The sequence below is a fragment of the Anolis carolinensis genome, chromosome 1, assembly GCF_035594765.1.
Source record: "Anolis carolinensis isolate JA03-04 chromosome 1, rAnoCar3.1.pri, whole genome shotgun sequence".
Classification (NCBI taxonomy): domain Eukaryota; kingdom Metazoa; phylum Chordata; class Lepidosauria; order Squamata; family Dactyloidae; genus Anolis; species Anolis carolinensis.
This window is the reverse complement of record NC_085841.1, coordinates 157194546-157216689: the sequence shown is the minus strand read 5'-3', so window position 1 is coordinate 157216689 and position 22144 is coordinate 157194546. Positions and strand designations below refer to the sequence as shown.

General features: G+C 39.7%; 1 protein-coding gene across 1 annotated transcript in view; it reads left to right on the top strand.

Moving 5' to 3' along the window:
- The window catches only part of tnfrsf21 (TNF receptor superfamily member 21), a 49793-nt gene extending 28383 nt beyond the window's left edge, over window positions 1–21410 (top strand). Inside the window, exons 3-6 of the mRNA XM_008116604.3 lie at window positions 576–1079; window positions 5639–5904; window positions 17718–17937; window positions 20006–21410. Coding sequence (XP_008114811.2) covers window positions 576–1079; window positions 5639–5904; window positions 17718–17937; window positions 20006–20235 — 1220 coding nt within the window. The 3' untranslated portion in view covers window positions 20236–21410. The remainder of the gene's footprint in view (window positions 1–575; window positions 1080–5638; window positions 5905–17717; window positions 17938–20005) is intronic.
- The last annotated feature ends 734 nt before the right edge of the window (window positions 21411–22144 follow it).

The window sequence follows — 22144 nt, the reverse complement described above, 5'->3', positions numbered from 1 at the left end:
TTGTCAATGTGGATGAAACCTGAATGACATTTACCTAGGTGCCTGGTGTGTTAGCAGACAAACATCCAAACACTAATTGCTTCTTTCCCCCTCATGAGGTGATCTAAAACTCTGACATTCACTACTAATATCAGTAATTTTGGTTTGATCTTTACTCCTGTTTTTCATATAAATATGTTCTTTTTAAAAAAAATACTGGTAGCTAACCATCAAGCACAAGGCAGATGCCATTGACAAGATATGTGTATGATAAATAAGATTCGGCTTGTTACATCCGAACTGCTGATAGAAATTGTGACCACCCTGTTTTTGTTGCACTGCCTGACAGCTAGGCTTCTCCTGAACTCTTTATAGCACGGAAATAATATGTAAATACACCACTAAAAGCTGTAGCTACTGTGTTTCTTATGCTTATATGCACTCTCAGTAGCTCCATAATACAACCTTAATTGCCTCTTTAAACCACGTGCCTTAATAGCCAGTTAGATTTAAGGCCATATGGGCCAGAATTACACTGAGAGCTCATAGTTTTGCTGCCTTCTGTTTCTTGTCTAATACTGTATTTGTTCTATTAGGTGTGAACTCTTCAGCTTCCAGCATTGCTGCTGCTCCTTCCCCAAGTATGTACGCTGATCCGATGGCACCAACAGATAGTTACAATGACACCTCAAAGAATGAAACAGCACCTGCCAATATGACTGCTTTGCAGGAGCCCAAGCGTTTAAACCACCAGCAGGTCCATTACCACAAGCACCCCCCTTCCATCCTAAAAGAACTGCCAGCACTGGAAATGAGTAGCAGTGTAAAATCCAGCATTCCATACAAGCCCCCTAAAAGAGGATCCCCAAGGCAGGCCAGTCATAAGCATTTTGATATCAATGAGCACTTGCCGTGGATGATTGTTCTCCTGTTGCTTCTCGTTCTGGTGGTCATAGTTGTGTGCAGTGTCCGGAAAAGTTCACGAACTCTAAAGAAAGGACCAAGGCAAGACCCCAATGCAATTGTGGAAAAGGCTGTTTTGAGAAAATCTACCCCAATCCCAAACAAGGAGAAATGGATCTACTATTGCAATGGACATGGTGAGTAACTGGTAAAATGATTTCCAGAGAATTCTCTTCTCAAGTGAACTTAGTTCTTACGTATAACTTAAAAGGGCAATTCTATGATGATTTCAAAACAGTTTTTATTGTAGTGCTAGTTTGTATCTAAGGTTCCATAGGACTTTTTCTTTTTTTCAAGACTGTCATGGGTCTGTCTTCATGATAGATCCTTCATGAAACAGCTGAAGAAGGTTTCTTTTGCTTTTCAAAGCTTTCCAACTTGGATGATGAGGCACTCTTGATTATTGGAAATTAGACATGTTAGTCTGGAACATAAAAAAATGCTGTATCTTTTAAATTATACATCAGTTAACAAAGCCTCTGATAAAAGAATCTCCTTTTTACAAAGTAATACTTTTCCTCATCCTTTGTCTATCTAAAAGGGTTTTTTGCAGCATCAGCACAGGCAGCATGGTGAAAGAAGTCAGGTAGAGAAGTACAGATTTTAGTGTTGCTTTGTAGCAGCATGTTTGCATTAAACAATGCAATGAGGTTTAAGGATTGAAAAGCAGTGTTCTACTCTAGTGAATCTTACTGTATCCATGTGTGCCTGCCTGCAACAGGCAAGTAAACAGTATGCTTTGGAGGCGGTCCGAGGCATAACATTGGAATGTGCTCTCACCTTCACAGGCCAGCAGGAGCCATGCTGTCAATTGACGACTCTCCTTTGGGAAAATTCACTTAGGACAGAGGAAAACACCCTTCAGTCAGTCATTCTTCATTGAACTCCCAACATAAAGCATCTTTGTGGACTCCAATGTCTGGATGATCCACACACATAGCACTGAAGTATTCCTTAGTAAAATTATCCTCAGTCTCTCTAGGTGGCATTCAGTGGAGTGGCCAGCTTCAGAACTGGCTGTTCATATTCAGGTGCCCTCCACTTCTGGTAGAGCTCTTGAGATGATAGGGGAGTTTGTTAGTGAACATTAAAAACTCATGCATAAGGGATACAAAAAGAGAAAGAGAGCTAGGGATACTGAATCCTCCCGACTTTCTGCTCTTAATTTCTGTGTCTTACTCCTCCATGAATCAAGGGGAATCCCATTTCCTGTCCAGTGAAGTGGAACACCTCTAAGGTGTTCTCAGTTCCAAAGCAGATTGATTCAGCCAGACCAATCTGGAGCAGGCAGTTTTGAGCTTCCACTCAGATGTTTTTCCGCTAATAATGAGTCAACTGTTTGCATGACTGGGCAAAGGAGGGCTTGTATGCTCTGACATATGAGTTCCTGCCAACAGCTCTCTTAACCATAATTTTGAGAAAGGCAAAAACAAAATTTGCCATGTTGATTCTAATGGCCCCAGCCTGGCCAAGGCGCCCTTGGTACTCCAAGATAACCAGTTGGGCAGTGGACTACCTTCCACTTCCATTGAGATCAAACCTGCTTTCATGGAGCAAAGTACTCCATCTGGAACTGTACTGACTCCTAATTTACACATGACTATTGAGAAGCACATGTTTCAAAGGCTTAGATACTCCAACAAGGTAGCAGAGACAATTTTGGCATTGAGAAAAACATCCACCAACAGTGTATGAATATATCTTTTGAGTATTTAGATGCTTGTGTAAATGTAAGAAGTAGAAATTTCTTGATGCTTCTGTTTCTTGCTTCTGGAGTTCCTCTGCGAAGAAGGAGAAAGAGGATTAAAACCTAATACAGTCAAGAGGCGAGTTGCTACTATCACATCCATCCTGTTAAAGATTTTCAATAGTACTGGGCCCAGCACAGAATCCTGTGGCACCCTATTCGTTTCTTCGTTCCAAGATAGAGGGGTCAGCTTTTAGCATGGCCAGTTAACCAACTCCAAATCTACTAACAGTAGCACCAATGACAATGGAATAGAGAATTTTCTTATTAAAATTGCAGATGGCACCAAATATTTTTTTGGGGGGTGGGGATAGTTAATCCTCCATTCGGCATGATCAAATCTAAAACAGCCTTGATTGATTGAAGAGCTGGACCAAAACTATCAAAATTAATTTCAGCAGGAAGAAATGTAAGGTACTACACTTAGACAGAAAATATGAGATTTTCAGGTATATAATGGGTGACACCTGGCTTAATAGCGGTATGTGTCAGGTGGAACCAGGAGCCCTGATAGATCACAAGCTGAAGCTGATTCAGTAACTAAAAAGCCAGTGTGTTTCTAGGCTGCATCAATAGAGGAGTATGCTTCAATGAAAGTAATAGTCCCACTCTTTTCTGCTTTGGCCAGACAATATCTGGAATATTGTGTTGTTCTAGGCAATCGAAATTCAAAAGGATATGTTCAGGCTAGAATGTGTCACAAGAAAGGTGCCCAGAATGGTTAAAGGTCTAAAAACCATGAATCTCTGTGAGGAATGGATTAGAAAGTTGTTTAGAGAAGAGAAGATTAAGAGGTGCTAGTGACTAAAGAAGACTATTACCGTACTTCTTTTCGTGTTTACCTCCCTTATCTTAAAAACTACAGGCCTTTTAATGCAGATGAAAATATTACTTGCTTTCTTTGCTGCTGCATCACACTGCTGGGTCATGTCCAGCATGTGATCAATAATACTGTGAATCTTCTCACATGTACTGCTGCTAAGGCGAGTGATCTCCATCCTGTAAGTGGGCATTTGGTCTTCATGGTCAAAATATAGCATTTTGCATTTGTCTTGTTTTCAGTAAACACTCTTTTCATTAGACATTCAGATGTTCTTGCCATTTTATTTTGTAACTTTTATGTTCCAAGCCATTGAACATTGATGCAAAACATTACAAATAACTATATCTCAGCTTACCGTATTTTGATTCTAAACCTTACTGTCAGGTTGCAGTTGTCAATAAAATTAAGCAATTAACTTTGAGCAAAGATAAATTTCTTCCAAGTCACCAGGTACTCTAGTAGGTTTTAAAGCAAAAGACTTTATGTCTCTTCCTCAAGTTCTCTTTTTGATTTGTTTTATAATTCACTGACTCTGCTTCGACCCAAGGTCTGCAATGCCTTTTTTTCTGTGGGGTGGTAATAATGGTAGAGGGAATTCTCATAATATTACAATGTTGAGAATTTTGGTTGATGAAGCCAAGCATATAGATTTTTTCCATAGCCAGAGAAAATGCATGTTCTTATCAAGAATCATTTTCTTCTTAGAATAGTCCTTGCATAATTTCAATCTTAATAGCAGTCAGTAAATATTGTTGCCAGTAGAACCGCAATCAAGGAGATTGGTGCTAATTCCTGTCATGTTGATTATGATGACTATCTGATCTCAAATCTGTTTGGAAAACAGACCTCTTAATTCCTTGTCCCTAATGAAAGAAATGCCAAGTTGTATAATTAGAAGAGTTGGCAGTGGAGGAGTCAGTGGGAAGGATCCTGAAATGACTCTATGCTGATATATTCCCCCTCAATGAGTCACCATGGCCACTGATTTGCCTATAGGGTTCACAAGGAAGTTGCCAGCTAGGTTGGCGGAAGTGTTATTGCACTGCTGCCCCTTTGACTACCTCCATCTTTCTTATCTACCGTGTTTCCCCGAAAATAAGACAGTGTCTTATATTAATTTTTGCTCCCAAAGATGTGCTAGGTCTTATTTTCAGAGGATGACTTATTTTTCCATGAAGAAGAATTCACATTTATTGTTAAACAAAAACATGAACATGTATTATATACTGTACAGTAGTTATCATAAACCAGCATAACCAGACAAACTGTGAATCCTATAAAGAATTTCTTGTTACTACCATTATTTCCATGTACAACTGGTATGTACATTTACTAATCCTACATGCTCTGGTGTTCTGTTTGGCAGGCGCTGGGCATGCTTCCAAACAAAAACTTTGCTAGGTCTTACTTTCGGGGGAGGCCTTATATTTAGCAATTCAGCAAAACTTCTACTAGGTCTTATTTTTCGGGGATGTCTTATTTTCGGGGAAACATGGTACATCCGTGGATGATGGCTACTTGAACCTGATGCACCATTTTGTATATTATCCTGTTTCATCACAACATAAGCACTGCAAAATACTTGTTAGAAGTGAAACCATTGTTTCTAGAAACCGAAATGTGAAATTTTTGTCTTCCAGATAGAAATCTCCTTTAGGTTTCAGGGAAATGACTTTCATAATAATAGGAGCATGACAACTGCAAGAGATGAAAGCATGATTTGGGCTGTGCTGCCAAAATATGACCTCCCATTTATCTAAGGTCTGTGAGTTATAGAAAATTCACCAAGGTTCCTTAGCCCAATGGTCTATTTAAGAAACATATCCATGCTTCACAGTATGGAAAAGTTATAGGTAGCATACCACATGCAGCACATGGAATAGACCCTTGGAGGAGTGGTTTGGCCATCCTCCTTTCAGCATTAAAAATCTGAGGAATTCATGTTTGCCACTCAGTGAACCTTTTATTCAAAGAAATATCAAATAGAAGAATTACTTTTGAAACACCATGTGGGGAATTCAAATTACAGCACTACATAGCTTGAGCAAATTTTGCAAGTATTTGACCTTTGGGAAAGCATAGGGGCACAATTTATGTATTTCATCTATAGTTCTTCTACCAAATAGGGATTGACATTCTGAAGCTGGTGGCAGCTCAGATTGGAAGCCAATGGCAAGATATTTACCAATTCCTGTGCAATGCAAGCGAACGGGAGGTGGCTGCTTTTGCCAATGGATACTCTGCAGATCATGAGAGGGCCTATGCTGCATTACAACACTGGACCATCAGAGGCCCTGAAGCCAGCCTTGCCCAGCTGATCAGCGCCCTCCGCCAGCACAGGCGCACTGATGTAGTGGAGAAGATCAGGGGACTGATGGAGGATACGATACAGGTAATGATTTGTATATTAATTGATGTGTGGATCATAGAATCATAGAATCATAGAATAGTAGAGTTGGAAGAGACCTCAAGGGCCATCTAGTCCAACCCCCCGCTAAGAAGCAGGAAATCGCATTCAAAGCACCCCCGACAGATGGCCATCCAGCCTCTGCTTAAAAGCCTCCAAGGAAGGAGCCTCCACCACGGCCCGGGGGAGAGAGTTCCACTGCCGAACAGCCCTCACAGTGAGGAAGTTCTTCCTGATGTTCAGGTGGAATCTCCTTTCCTGTAGTTTGAAGCCATTGTTCCGTGTCCTAGTCTGCAGGGCAGCAGAAAATAAGCTTGCTCCCTCCTCCCTATGACTTCCCCTCACATCATGTTTAATGTCTCTATTGCTAGCATTCTGTTACAGGCACATTACCTGAAGCATGAGTGTATAATAAAACTTGCTTTACTGTGAAAGTTTCCTCCCATTGAATATTTTCATTCATCTCTTTGTATTTACAGTGAGCTCATGAAACTTCGAATAAGTGGATCACTCCTCCTGTTTGTGAAGTAATACGGTGGCTCTTGCATAGATACCTGAATTTATCTTGTTCTTTGTCAGTTTGCCTCCTAATATCCTTGTACTTGTTACAACTACCATACTGGGTGGTACTATGAATAAAATACAAGGAAGGAAAAAGTAGAGTAACCCTTTATCTTTTTAGCCTTTTTCCAGTGCTGGCTACATCTGCAAATAGGAATCCTCTCTCTCCTGTTTCCCATCTTTTGCTTCATGCATAACAAATAAGGAAAGCTGGAATGATTGCATTATTTATCAATGAAACCTGAGTGCATAATGAAGATTGAGGTTACTCTGAATAATTGGCCATTGTGAAGCAGGGTTAAACTGAGAAACTGGGCTTTACAATCATATCTACCAATCTTGGTATTAAATACTTATTAAAACACACTTTTTAAGTAGACCTGAGCAGCTATTCATTTGTTATTCTGGAGTAACAAAAGATTCAGCAGAAGTGCTTTTCTGCTTATTTGACCAAATCTGTCTCGCCTCCGCTAGTGTTACAAGAAGTAAGATTGTGTTTAATTTTAGAAATGCCCTCTCAAGCATTCACAGTTTTTGTTCATTGAAAATCCACTGCTGTCTCACTCTAGGAGTTGTCTGTATGTCAGCGGTTTCATGTTTTTCTGGTAATTCTCTGCAGTTTTCCTTTTTCTCTCTTTGCTTTTATGGATATGCTTTGGAATAAGTTGTAGTATTTCACATTAAGCTAATAACATTGTTGTCCAGAATGTTTGTTTTTACTGGAATAGCTCTGTTGTTTTTGTCGTCTGAGATTCGCTTTCCCTGGTTTTGGTGGGTGCAAGATTCTCAGGTGTAACTTTATCATAACCATCTGCTCATTAGGCATGGTTTCTGGTTTCTTTAAATAATGAATAGATTTGTCCTGCAGTGTTATGTGTTCTACTTAGTCTAATTTTAAGTATCAGAAAGGGAAAGATATTTTCCACCATTCCCTCAGTCGTGTGACATATATTTGCAAGCTCAGCACACCAAGCTATAGAATTGTTTGCATTTAAGACTTATCAACAAACTTCATGTTCCATTGCCATAGCTATATGTGTGTCATCACACTGCCTCTCAGTATGTTTTCGTTCTGTAGTGACAGCCAAACAATTGTAGACAAACAAGAGAGATGAAATTGTATTCATTTTATATCGGTCACATGGCTGACCTTCAGTACCTTTTCCCTTCCTGTGACAACAAGGTGAAAGAATTTGTAGAAAGAGTGTGCATGTTTTTGCAGATTGCAAAACTTGCATTTCCTTAGAAAAGAAATGTAGTGGAGCACATTCATGTAGCTTTGGTCCTGACAGATACATTTCTTGTATGACACTTTTATGTAGCTGTTCTGGTGCTTAAGTAATAACATTTTTCCCAAGAGCTATTAGTGTAATAGAGATTTGCTGCCCTATACTACTTCTGAGGAATATTATAATTGGAATGGATTTGTCACCATAGTACCTCAGTTAACAATTCTGGTGGAGGTGTGGAATCATGCATGATACTCATGTCAGCCATTGGCTTGAAAGAGAACCAGTGGGTCTTGTACCTCCTTCTCTGAGTCATCATTTGTCTAAACTTGTTCATTCCAGGTCTGTATCATTGCCTGGTTGTTGGATATTTCGGGAGAGTCAGCTGCATTGCATGACAGCTTTCCAGTGTTTTATTTGCAATAGATGCATAATCAGCAGATTTATTTTTTTCTTGTGCAGTCTGGCTTTTGGTCATTATTACTGCATGACTGCCATAACTGAGGAAAACAAACCGTTTAATGCAGCTGGCTGCCTGGTTGGCTGACTTAATTTTTGTAGAGCAATATTAAAAATCCCATTGCTTAGATAGCTGTTTTTGGCTGGGTTTTTATCTTAACATTTCAATATGTCTTTCAGTTCTAGACATCAGTTCCTTCAAGCAGCTTACAAAAATTATTGTTCACAGTTAACAGATACATTTCACACATTGTTCTTTTTTTACAACTGTGTGAATACAATAGATACTAGTTTAAAATGCCCAAACCTTTTTATTTTTCAAATAGGTGAGCCAGTCAGCCTGCTGAAATTGTAAAATAAGCTTTTGACAGCATTCTTCAAAAGCTCAAGTCATATGGAACAGGTTTCCCTTGGAGAACCAGACTATCTAGAGTATTAAAATCTGAGCCGTTCCTGGGCCCACTTTCAGAATACGCCTTCAAATAAGGAGATGGATCTGAAAAATTGTCATAATAATTTGAGACATTTTGTTCATTTCTTCTTTATTATTTTGCCAATGACTTGATGCCATTCTCACATTGTTGGAAGACCTAGCATGCTTGGTGAACTCAACATGTGATCATATTCTTGTTAACAATATTGTTTTAAAAAGTAAATTCCTTGTAAATATCCTATTTGGCACAAAAATGAATGAAAACTGAAAATGTAGTTTTTAAGAGTTTTTTTTCTTTGTGCATTTGCATTATAAAATTCTAGAGACCATGTCCATAAATCACATATTCAAATAATTGGTTCATATTACCTTCTAAACAATCTGGTATGAAGACGAGACAGAACATCAAGCTGGACAACTGAAAGCCTATGAAAATTTCTTATATTTGTGAGCATCACTTTAATACAAATTCCCTGCACAGCAGAATGGTTAAACATGGCCTCCTGTGTGTGTATGATTGCCTCTAAACAACTGTGTCAGCTGGAATGCTGCCTCTCTTCCTTCTCCTTTTATTTAACAAGACTGTAGTCATCAATTACTGGCAGTGGACATATAAGAAAATAGCAGAATTAGGTCACTAATCTCAAGCATTAACTGAGTTTAAGACTTTTCAGTCTTCTCTACACAGAATTTTAATAGGGTTTGGAGTACAGAGAGTTTTTATGTGTGATTACTTTGTCTCTTAGCTCCTCAAGAAAAGACCCTTGTGTATAAGTTGATATCATGTATAAATTAAGAGCAGGTTTGGAGACTTGAAATTATGACTTACAAAATTATTTTTATTGTATATATTAAATTAAAGGAATACCTAGGAATTTAGACTGCATCAACCAACATCACAAAGCAAAACAAGACATAAGCAGAAAGACAAAAATAATGCTACCAGACACAAACCTAATCTCTCCCACACCCCTGCATAGTTACAAAAACTACCTCCTGTAGTTGCCTTTCCCTTCCCCCTCTCTCTCCCCTTCCCTCCTTCCTACATTAAAAAGCTGACTTCCCAATTGTCAGGAAAACACCATATCGTTTTATATTTGTTCACGACTGGTTCGTGGTCCCTCAAACTCTTGGGGGGGCTGGACTATAGTTAGAAAAAACATGATAAATTTATATGCACACTGCACATATCTTATTTGTAGTGCAAAAAAAGAGAGAACAATACAATATTTAAAATGAAGAACAAGTTTAACCAACATAAACTTACCAGTATTTCAGTGGGAAATGTAGGCCTGCTTCTGGCTGATGAGATTAACAACTTAATTAGGATTGTTGTTGTTGTGTGTCTTCAAGTCATTTCATACTTATGGCAACTCTATGTCTAAAGTTTAGGATGAAGGGGAAGGGGTAAGTGACTTTTGAGGGCCACACTCAATCCACAGCCCTTAACTTGGGGACCCTTGTCTTCCACTCTTATACAGGCAGTCCCAGGATTACAAACAAGATAGGTTCTGTAGGTTTGCTTTTAAGTCAAATTTCTGCGTAAGTAGGACAAGTACATTTTTAAAGTGTAAGTTCAACCAATTTTTTTTCCATTTGGGATAGCATAGGTCTACACCCCTGCAATATTTGTTTTTCTGTCTGTGCCCCTGTTCAGAAGATTTCACTTCACTTTCAGTCTCTGTAACAGTTCGATTTTGAAAAAAATGGCTTTTTGCAGAAACAAGGATTGGCTAGAAAGCTTCAGCAGAGTCACATTTTCCCCGTGATCACTCTCACAGGCATGAATTTCCCTTTCTGGGGCAGATTTCCTCTCCCTTTCTGTTTTCTCAGGGACAGGAAGTGAAATCAAATATTTCTAATGGTTATCCAGGTGCTGGACTCGGGGAGCATACTACCCCCCTGCTGAAACAACTGCACTGGCTGCTAATTCACTTTTCAGCCTGATTCAAGGTGCTGGTTTTGAGCTTTAAAGCCCTAAAAGGTTCAGGTCCTGCTTACCTATCTCAGTGCATCTCCTCATACTAACCTGCCCAAACATTAAGATCTTCTAGCAAGGCCCTCCTCTCGTTGCCGGCACCATTGCAAATACGGTTGGCAATGATGACAGAGAGGGCCTTCTCAGTGGCCGCTCCAACTCTTTGAAACCCCCTCCCAAGGAGGTTAAAATAGCCCCTTTCCTGACATCTTTTAAAAAACAGCTAAAGACTTTCCTGTTTGCGCAAGCTTTTGATGAAGACATTTCACTGTAATGAGAGGAAAGCTAGCTTTTATTGAGTCGCGCTAAGATCCCCATCTATCTTGTTGAGTTGCCTGCAATAATTGTATTAGACAAATGTTTTGAATTATGTTTATTTCTTATTGTAATTTTATTTTTATAGGCTATTGTTTTATTGTATATGTTGCTTTGTATTGCCTTTATATAATGTTGTTAGCCGCTTTGGGTCCCATTTAGGGAGAAAAGCGGGATATAAATAAAGATTATTATTATTATTATTATTATTATTATTATTATTATTATTATTATTATTATTAAAATGAGAATACAGACAGCAGTCAGAATCTCACAGTGGCTCTAACCCCACAACATACTAACCAAAATTTTAAAAAATAAAATTTGCATGGACTTTTACTTTAAATGCAACTTAGACAAATGTTTGTCTTAATGTATTTTTTATTTTTCCCTGAGCATGTAAATGCTTAAACATTTTCAAATATTGCCTGATGTTTGGTGCTGGTAAGCCCACTTCCAGGCCCATCTAGCACTTTTTCCCATATAAACATCTCTAAAAATGAGGTTCACCTTAGAATTGTGAGTGCTTTTTATAGCGAGAAATGAAGATTTCTGTTGGTGGAACTGAAATTAGTGTGCATCTTACAATCAATAAGGTCTCAGAATAGTTGAAATACGATATTACGCAAAACCTGGTGTCAGCTCCCTTTCTCTTAGTATGAAATAGAATGTAAGACTTTTGTAAACTATTCATTGGTAGGGCTGTGCAAAAAGTTGCTTGTGCCTCGTCTGTTGGATTTATTTCTTAAGATCTGTATATACGAGGCGAGTTTTGAAACACAACAGACTCCCCCCCCCCCCACGCAAAAAAACTTAAGAATCGAAAGTCTCACCTAAGACTTTTAGTTAAAGTTCATCTGTTAAAGTACCATCTGTTAGGATTTCTGGGAGTTGTAGGTCAGAAACATCTGGGGACCCCAGGTTAAGAACCACTGGTATAGACTATTGGTGCTTCTGTCACCATGTGCCAAGATGTCCACAAAAGATTTATTTTTCTGTATAATTTCCAAAATAAAAAAGAATGCTTTCAGTTTAAGACCAGGCCTTTTTTTTCCAAATTCTTGATCCCTCTTAGCTTTATGGCAGTTCTGTTGCACGTGGGAAAAGGTCCCAACCTCTTTGGCCCATTTCTAGCGTTTGTTGCTGCCTCCTTTATGCATTTTGCTACTCTGACTAGTAACAGGTACCACTGGTACATCATTTTTTAAACGTTTTTCTTAAATTGTAACAACTCATAATACCTTTGACCCTCATCTTTTCTCATTTCCACAAATGTATATTATGTTCTACATTAATAGACCACCTGACCAAATATTTCTTAATTTGTTTGTGGATTTTTACGATGCATGGATAAATTGAGGATCATTCCTTACTTACTTAGGTAGTTCGAGGATGATAGTCTTCCAGTCGTGAGGTCTTGAGGGTGAGTTCTTAGGTGGCTGAAGAGACCTATTCTTGATCTGCATGTTCTACCGCAGTGAGGACATCGGTTTCCAGGTGGAAGGCGGTCCTGGTCATGGTTGGCTTGACGGGCCTTCCTCTTGGCTTGTAGGTCTTCTTCTGAGTACGCACATACTATGTTGTCATCGGCATATTGGAGTTCTATAATAGATGTTGTGGTGCGCTGCGATCAGAGCCGGCCCTAGGTATTTTTCAAGTGTAGGCGAACAGAATTTTGGTGCCCCCCCAAACCAATCACTGAAAAATAAAAGCGTTGGATAAGCGAAAATGTTGGATAATAAGGAAGTATAAAGGAAAAGCCTATAAAACATCAAATTACATTATGATTTTAAAAATTAAGCACCAAAACATCATGTTTTACAACAAATCAATAGAAAAAGCAGTTCAATACATGGTAATGTTATGTAGGAATTACTATATTTGCAAATTTAGCACTAAACATTGAACAGGGATATAGGGCAGTGTGGACTTAGATAACCCAGATAGCCCTCAGTATTAAAAAAAAAAAACCTCTAAAATCAGGACAATAAATAAAGAACAACACTCTGAAAACAGAAGAAATCCAGACAGTAAACAATCAGGGACAGCTAACTCCTCCCAAAGAAAGATTCTCCCAGGCAAGAAGAAGCCAGGCCTTGAAGCCACAGGGCCCTTAAATGCTAATCAAGGTGATTAATTACAACATTCACACCTGCTTCAAAGAAAAGTTCTTTCTCCCACCCTGGACCTTCTACAGATATATAAACCCCACATACCTAGCTTCCAAGTTCCTACAGACCTCACAATCTCTGAAGGCCCCAAAGGTGGGCTTGTGTGGTGCAAAGGTGGGTCTGCGCTGGCTGGAAGGCAGCGCGGCCGCTGGAAGGCCCAAAAGAGAAGGAGGTGGAGAGTGGTGCCCTCCTCCCAGGACGATGGTGCCCCCGGGACGATGGCGCCACAGGCAAATGCCTATTTCGCCTTATGGTTGGACCGCCTCTGGCTGCGATTCACTGTGTTGAATGCCTTTGGAAGGTCAATGAATGCCATGTACAGAGGTTGATTTTGTTCCCTGCATTTTTCTTGGAGCTGTCGTGCAGTGAAGATCATGTCCATTGTTCCTCTGGAGGGACGGAAGCCATTCTGGGATTCTGGGAGGTTGTCTTCTGAAACGGGGAGAACGCGGTTTGCAAGGATTCTTGCAAGGATTTTCCCAGCGGAGGTTAGAAGGGAGATACCGCGATAGTTGCCACAGTCTGTTCTATTCCCTTTCTTGAAAAGGGTGATGATGTTGGCATCCTTGAAGTCTGCTGGGATTTTCTCGGTCACCCACACCTTTTCAATGAGCTGGTGGAGTTGTTGTATCAGCTCAGGTCCACCCTCTTTGAAGATTTCAGCAGGGATCCCATCAGGTCCGCTGGCTTTGTTGTTTTTTTTGTTGGCTGATGGCATTGCTGATTTCTTCCAAACTAGGCAGTGCTGCAAGCTCATCCCTGGTTTGTTGTTGCGGGATTTGTGAGAGAACCTCTTTGGTCACATTGGAGCTGTGATTCAGCAGGTTTTGGTAGTGCTCTTTCCAACATAGTGCAATTGATGTTTTGTCCTTCAGAAGTTTGGTTCCATCTGATGAGCGTAGAGACTGTATGCCATGGTTTCTTGGTCCGTAAATGATCTTTGTGGCTTTGAAAAATCCCTGAGCATCATGGGTATCTGCAAAGTGTTGGATTTCTTCAGCCTTCTTTGTCCACCAGATGTTCTCTGGTCCTTCTTTGGACCTCAGCTTTTGCACTGGCATAGATCTTTTTCTTGGCAGCACAGTTGGTGTCTCTCTGACATGTTTGGAAGGCTTTCCTTTTCTTATCAGTTAGCTGTTGGATCTCTTTGTCGTTATCGTCAAACCAGTCTTGATGTTTCTTTGTTTGGTATCCAATAGTTTCTTCGCAGGCTGTGATGATGGAGGTCTTCAGTTTGTTCCAGTGTTCCTCAGCATGCTTCCATGATGTCTTGAGCTTGTTTTTCTGGCGGAAGAATGTGTTGGTGATGACAAGGTTGTGCTCTCTGCATTTGGTGAGAAGCAAGATGCCATTCAAGTTGCTGTTTCCGACCTCGTCTTTTCCTATGATTCCTGGCCACAGGTCCGAGTCCGACTCTTGCATTAAAGTCCCCCAGGAGGATGATTTTGTCCTCCTTAGGTATCTCCGATAGGATGGTGTCCAGCTGACAATAAAATCTTTCCTTGATGTCTTCATCAGCATCTAGTGTTGGTGCATAGTCACATATGATGGTTGCCTGTTGGTTTTTGGCAAGGTTAATTCGGAGGGTTGAAAGTCGTTCGTTGATGCCAGTGGGTGCTTCAGTCAGGTGCTTCCACCAGGCCATTTCTGATAGCAAAGCCAACTCCGTGTATTCTTCGCTCTTCTTCAGGCAGTCCCTTCCTTCAGCTGTCCCTCTCCTGCTCTCCGGGTCTCCTGAAGCGCTGCTATGTCGATGTTCAAGCAGCTCCACTGGCTGCCGATAATATTCCGGGCCCAATTTAAGGTGCAGGTTATTACCTATAAAGCTCTAAACGGTTCGAGACCTGTCTATCTTTGTGACCGCGTCGTCCCCTATGAACCCACCCGATCGCTGAGCTCTTCCGGGGAGGTCCTCCTCTCACTTCTGCCCTCCTCACAACTGCGTTTGGTGGGGACGAGAAAGAGGGCCTTCTCGGCCGTGGCTCCCCAACTCTGGAAACTCCCTCCCCAGGGAGATTAGGTTGGTTCCCTCTCTATCTTCCTTCAGGAAACAACTGAAGACTCGGCTGTTTCGGCAGGCCTTTGGAGATACAGCTATTAATTAATTAGCCCCAGAGGGTTTTTAATAATCTATCCTGTATTTATCACGGTCTTACCATTTATGTGTTTTAAATGCAATTTTTTTTACCCTGTATTGTTGTTTTAATTGATTTATTATATTACTGTTTTATCTTTTTTATATTGTGATTTGTACTATGTTGCTTATATTTTGTCCTTATGTTGTTTGGGCCATTGCCCCATGTAAGCCGCCCCGAGTCCCCGCGGGGAGATGGTGGCGGGGTATAAATAAAGTTTTATTATATTATTATTATGTTAAAGCGTCCCAGCTCCCTTAGAATGATAGCAGTCCTGCGTCCAGGGAGCGACTCAGAGAACAGTGATTTAACTATGGAAAATTAATGTCTTCCCCCTCCACATACACACACATATTCATTTTCAACTGTAAAGACCTGGCTAGAGAAGACTCCTACCTAAAACTTTGGAGGGTCATTGCCAATTAATGAACAAAGCAGCAGCAAAACAAGAGACCCCACTCATTCTCCACCTGCAAAGGGAGTTTCAAGCAATGCGATTTCTTTCTTGTACTTTTAAACTCATCCTTTCATTTGCTCTGTTATATTTCTAGACCAAATTTCCATCATTTGTACAAATAGAGAACAGTGCAGGAGAAAAACATGTGGATCCCTAATGTCAGCATTCAAACAGCTTTTGCATTTTCTTCCTTTTTGGCATGTGCGGGCTGCATGTGCACAGTTGAGTTCACTTGAGTCTCCAGACTTACATGAATGCTGCTTTGTACAAATTGTGAATCTAATTAACCAGCTAGGCCCTCCATGTGTGCAAAGGGAGGGGGATGAGTCATTTGTTCATTTGTTCTCCTGCTTTCCAGAAGCTTCCCCTCCCCTCTCCCCCTACATCTCCCCCACTCCTTTCCCTCTCAGGCAAGGAGGCACCCAGTGAGTCAGCACACAGCCCTGGCTGCAGCAGAAAAGCGGCTAGCTGACGTAAGAGCACTTGGCAGGGCACCAGGAGAAGGGTGCCCTAAGAGACTCAGGCCATCTTTTCCTTTTAGTGATGATAAATTGTTCACAGCCATATGTTGTTTTTATCCCTACTGTGTCTATTTCTTTCAATACACACATAGAAAGAAGTATATCTTTAAAAGCAAGGGTTTTTTGAGGCAGGCGACATCTCTGTTGAAATGGCATTGGAAGAGTTATTTAATCATCTCTAAGCAACTGTATAGCTTCTGTGAGATATTATTCTTTCAAAGCGTCATATATTAGCATTTTAATAGTATTACATTCCTCTGCCTGATTTTACACATACAGTAATATCTTGACTTAATAGTTTAATCTGTTCTGTAACTGAGCTCTTGACTCAAAATGCTCTTATCTCAAGGTGAATTTTCCCATTGAAATGCTATTAATTCGTTCCCTCCTTCTGACTACTTCCCCCCATTTTTTGTTACGCGTTTTTAAATAAGAAAATGTACTTTATAAATAACAAATGTATAAAAATAATGATACATACTAAAAGAAAATTTAAACAAATAAAGTTCCTTTGTTCCTTCCAGCTACCATGGCAAGGAAGCACATTTGAGGCATCAAAATGTGTGTTGGCCAGTGTAACAGCTAGGCAAAATCTGCACATTCACATGGAACAGTAAAAAAAGGAAAGATAAGCTTTTTATGTCCCAAGCCACACTTAGGTAAATTGCTCAGATTCACTGGGGCTGTTCAAGTTAGGATGAGTGATTAAATTTAGGGCAGTTCATTTTTCATTTAAACTAACAAGGGAATGGTGCAGTCTCTCTTAGTGTTTTTAATTATTTAAATATTTTTATATCATCTTATAACTGATATTTTAAATCAATGTTAAGAAAGTTAAATGAATCAAAACAAACAAACTCACAGCCAACATAATACCGACAGTCCAATGAACTTAAACCAATAGACTTTACATGCTTAACCTCATAAAGTTTCCTTCTACATGGTCCCAACTACACATAGGAGAGAGAAAGAGAGGGCAGCCCCACTGCCACCACTAGGGTGCAAAGATGGAAAGAGAGGTGGATGGAGAGAGAAAGAAAGGTACAGGTAGGTTGGCTGAGCTGCTGCAGAAGGGGCAGGACAGAGATCGTGCGGGGGAGAGACTAGGGGAGTGGAGGAATGCAGAGCGCTTGCACAAGCTCTCCCTCTGATACCAGTGCAACCTCTGTACTGTGTTCGTATTTTGCTTGGAAGTTATAAAATGAAATTCAGGCTGAGGGATAGCTCAGGTCAAAAATATGTATGTTGGGACTCTCGGAAGTCGAGGTTCCCCTGTACTTGTTTTCTGGTTCTTATATGATTCCTTTATTTTCCATATTAGTTCAAAACCCTAGGATGCTTAGTCCCCTCCCCCAAGTTTTCTGTTTTTATAATTCTAATTTATTTGTGTTGATCACTGTTGCACTGAGCTCTCTATGGTGTAATCAACAAGTGTTGACAATATTACCAAAAATGTACACTATGCTGTAATTTAATTCTAGACACAAATGTGGTTAGTGTTTTCCTAAATTGTTGTATCCTTGGTTCTTTCTCTTTCAGCTTGAAACTGACAACTTGGCTCTCCCTGTAAATTCTGGCCCCCAAGGTCCCACTCCCAGTCCAGATCCAAAACCAGATTCATCCATTATCCCTGTAGAGCCGTCACCCTTGGAGAAGAACAAGTGTTTCTTTGTGGATGAGTCAGAACCTCTTCTACGCTGTGATTCAACTTCCAGTGGTTCTTCTGCTCTTAGCCGAACAGGCTCCTTTATTACCAAAGGTATCATTTTTCAGCAGTATGAAATGCACTTTAATAAAAAAGTAGTTTTTCATTGCCTCATTAATTAATTTTGTTTAGTGGTCAGTGAAAAATATTATAGGAGTGCAAACTTCCACTTTGCCATTAAAATGCAGCATGAGAGTAATTGTTTATGGTAGTTGTTTTTACAAAAGGTGTTATACAGTCTAAACATCTTAAATTATTTTAGCTTATCTATATTTGAAGATGTTCAGAGCAGCATAAATGATTGCTCCCCTGATTATGGTGCACCTGGGAAGTTAGTTACAGACAAATATGTTGAAACTGATATAAATGTCAACATGGTTGCCCAGGTTTACCATGACAGTTGCAATACCAAACTGACTCTTTCTTTTTAAAAAAAAAAATTTGTAGAAATGAGAGAGGAAGAATGCCATTTTGGCATTTATGCATGTGTGTCCTTCTGAAGAAACCTTAGCTCAGGTTACAGCATGCTTTGGGCACATTTAGCCGGTTCTTGTAAGCCGCTCCGAGCCCTAGGGGAGTGGCGGCATATAAGTTTGATAAATAAATAAATGTCTACTGTTTTCTGAGCTGGCTAACATTATTCATGCCTCAACTAGTGCAGTGGTGAATTAGAACAAGCCAGCAATTCTAAATTCTGAATTAGGTAGGAAAGCTAGATTTAAAAGAAGTAGCTGGTCAGAAGATGTATTATGAAGTAACCTTTAATAAATGAGAAGTGGGTTTATTTATATTCTGCCTTTCTTCAATGCAGAACACAAGGCAGTTTAGAGGGTACAGTACATTAAAACATAATACAGCAAAAAATGGAAATAGCAAATAACAGTTAAAAACAGTTAAATAAGTTCTTATATTAAATATCATCTCAAAAAAGTTCAGATTCAAGAACCGTTCAAAAGAATTCAGATCGTTGTCCTCTGGGCAACGTCTCTGTAGACGGCCAATTCTCCCACACCAGAAGTGACTTACAGTATGTTCTCATGTCGATTATGACACAATTAAAACAAAGGAAAAAATACAGCAATCAACACTGGAAGAGTCAAGTCAGTAGCCAAAAACATATTTGCATAAAAAGCTCTTGGCCCCTCAAAAGAAGGAGAGTGGAGTTACACAGTCTCTGAATAGCTATTAAGAAGGCCTTCCTTTATGTCCCCACCAACATGTCTATGAGGGTGGTAAAGTACAGTTTTATTATGGTCCATAGACCCATCTGTGAGGATGGTGAGACGGAGCAGAAATCTCCTCCTGAAAATCTCAAAAGTAAAGCAGGCCCATATAGGGAGGTGTGGCTTTCCAGAAGGTCTGGAATGAAGCTGTTAGATGTCTCTTCAGGTTTTACTTTCTGTTCAGAGTATCTTATTAGACTCTTCCTTTACCAGATTTCATTACTTCTTCTGCCTTATCTGTGGAATAATTGCATATAGATGTCCTCAAGTGGTGTGTTCTAAGGAGCGTCAGGTAGGTATTCCCATTGCAGCCGTCCAGGGTTGCACTGGACATAAAGAAGCTCCTGCTTACAAAATTCATCCTGGGCATATTTATTTAACCCAGTGGTTCTCAGCCCGTAGATCCCCAGATGTTCTGGCCTTCAACTCCCAGAAATCCTAACAGCTGATAAAGTGGCTGGGATTTCTGGGAGTTGTAGGACAAAACACCTAGGGATCCATAGGTCGAGAGCAACATCTAACCTTGCAGTGATGGTGGAAGTAGTGTGGACACAGGTAGCATTTGAACTAGATCTGAGAATCATTTAAGATATTGCATTGGGATCAACAAGACTATCAACTGGACCTAATTACTATGTGCATCTGCCCCATTACGTTTGAGTTTCCCCTCATGCATTTCATGTCAGTAGTTGACAACAGGAATGAGAAATTTGTTATGTAATGAGTAGGATATACATAGGAAGTTTATGGTTGAGCTTGGTGGACTTGGCAAAATTAATGCAGCTTATTCTGGTTGGAGTAGTTTATAATTTGAAGTTGAGATTTCAGTTTGAATGTCTCAGAGGAAGTAACAGGCTTTGGAAAGTTTGTAATTAACGGTAAAATTCTTCTTTTTACAGAAAAGAAAGACACGGTGCTGCGCCAGGTGCGCCTGGATCCCTGTGACCTGCAGCCCATCTTTGATGACATGCTTCACATTTTGAACCCAGAGGAGCTGCATATTATTGAAGAGATTCCACAGGCAGAGGACAAGCTGGATCAGCTTTTTGAAATTGCTGGAGTCAAAAGCCAAGAAGCAAGTCAGACACTCCTGGATTCCGTCTACAGCCACCTTCCCGACTTGCTTTAGACCATGGTCACCAAGTGCACTCTTCACCCACACTCTGGCTGCCGCTTGTACTTGCTTGGCACTTGCTAAAGGCAATGAGCAGGCAGGATATTTTGTAGAACCATGGCCAGTATTTTCTTCTAGGTTTTACTCTGGTGGGGACAGGAGTTTGCAACCCTTTGCACCCTGTCATCTTTATTCCTGAATTAAAAGTTCTTGCTTTCCCCTCCTCATTACAACCTTTTAATTTCTCATTCAAATATTTTATTTGAATTACTTAAAAACACAGGTCTTCTGTTATTTTTTTTATCTGTAGATTTCAAATTTGTACTTAACCATAATCTGGTCAGAACAATTTTGAGTTGTTGTTTTCAAAAAGAAAAAGAAAAAAAGAAAAATAACATGACCCTTCCCTCCACTCCTCACTTCAGGTATTTTTAATTTTTATTTTCTGTCTTTTTCATTGTTGGTATGATCAGTTTTTTTCTCAAGAGAACTTTTAAAAAACTACTGCTGAATGATTCACATGTATTGACAATTTACTAGCATAGCTATTTATTGTATGGTTGTCTTCTCGACAAAGCAGATAATGGTAGTGACCTGTGCTGCTCTAAAGCAGAGGCATTTTGACTGTAACTCCTCCAGCCTTCAAGATAATAAGACATTTTGGTCTGCAGCTGAATGTAATTCTGTACCCTCAACACAATGGAATATATTGCCTTGCCATTTTAGGATCTCAGCAAGCTTGGTAATTTTGGTCAGTTTGGAGTAGCACCTGGAGCTGGACTCTGGAATTGATGAACCCTGGTGGTGCCACATTTATCCTTCTATAAGGTTTACTGATCTGTGCTTTAACATTGTTTTTGTGTGTATGTGTGGTTGCGTGGGTGGGTGCATTTTTTATACAGATGTGGCCAATAGGTATGTTTCAAAGACTTCACTTGGTCTTAGCATTTCCTCCTCCAAACACACTTCACTTTTTATTAAAATGCTGCATTGTAAGAAACTTGCCTCTATTATATTCGCAAATACTATACTCCAGGAACAACTGGTCTACAGTAATGCTTATTTGGGAGATGATGTCACAAGGTGGCATTTGCTTCCTTGCTGTGAGGTGGTGATGATAGGATTTTGGAAGAACTTGCCTTCTGGTGTACTAATTTATTAATAAATAATAGGTGTTTGCTATGTGTTAATATTTCTGTCATAACCTCAATCATTTCTTGAAAAATAGTTCAAGGTGTAGGTTTGAATCAGTAGGTTTCAAGTTATTAAAACGGCAAGGGATGACATTATTCCAGTATTAAATGTACACAAGTTGATAGTATTCAGAGAAATTACCTTGCATGATTTGGTCTGATTCATAAAACAACACCTTCAAATAATGCAGAAATATGAAAGGTGTGCAGTTCAAAGTGTAAAAAGTCCTAAACTGAATAAATGCAATTCGTTCTTTTTTGCTTAAATGTCATGCTGGGTGTTTGGGGTCCTTTCAGACACTGAGCTGACATGACATGCCATGCCTTGAAGGCATTCTGAAGTTAACATCTTTGGATTTAAATAACTTTAAAAAATTATCAGCTAACCTTAAAACCCATACTGAAATATCTGGTCTAACAGTTTTGTTTGTCACAGATATTATGGACTTCAGGTTTAATATACTCCTAATCGCTTGAATGATAGACCTTGCCATTTGAAATGAGACAAAATCATCCTTATCTGATAATAGCATGATTAGATTGCCTTGATCTGTTCTTCTTGGATGTTTACTTAAGATGAGCTGCAAAGGTTTTTCCTGCTTAGCCAAATATATAAGAAACCAAAGTATCACTTGCACAAGATCATAAAAAAACCCTTTTCATTTTCATTGGCCTTCCCAGCATCACCTCCTGCCCTGGGGGAATCCTTTGTTCAGAGTCATTAGCTGCCC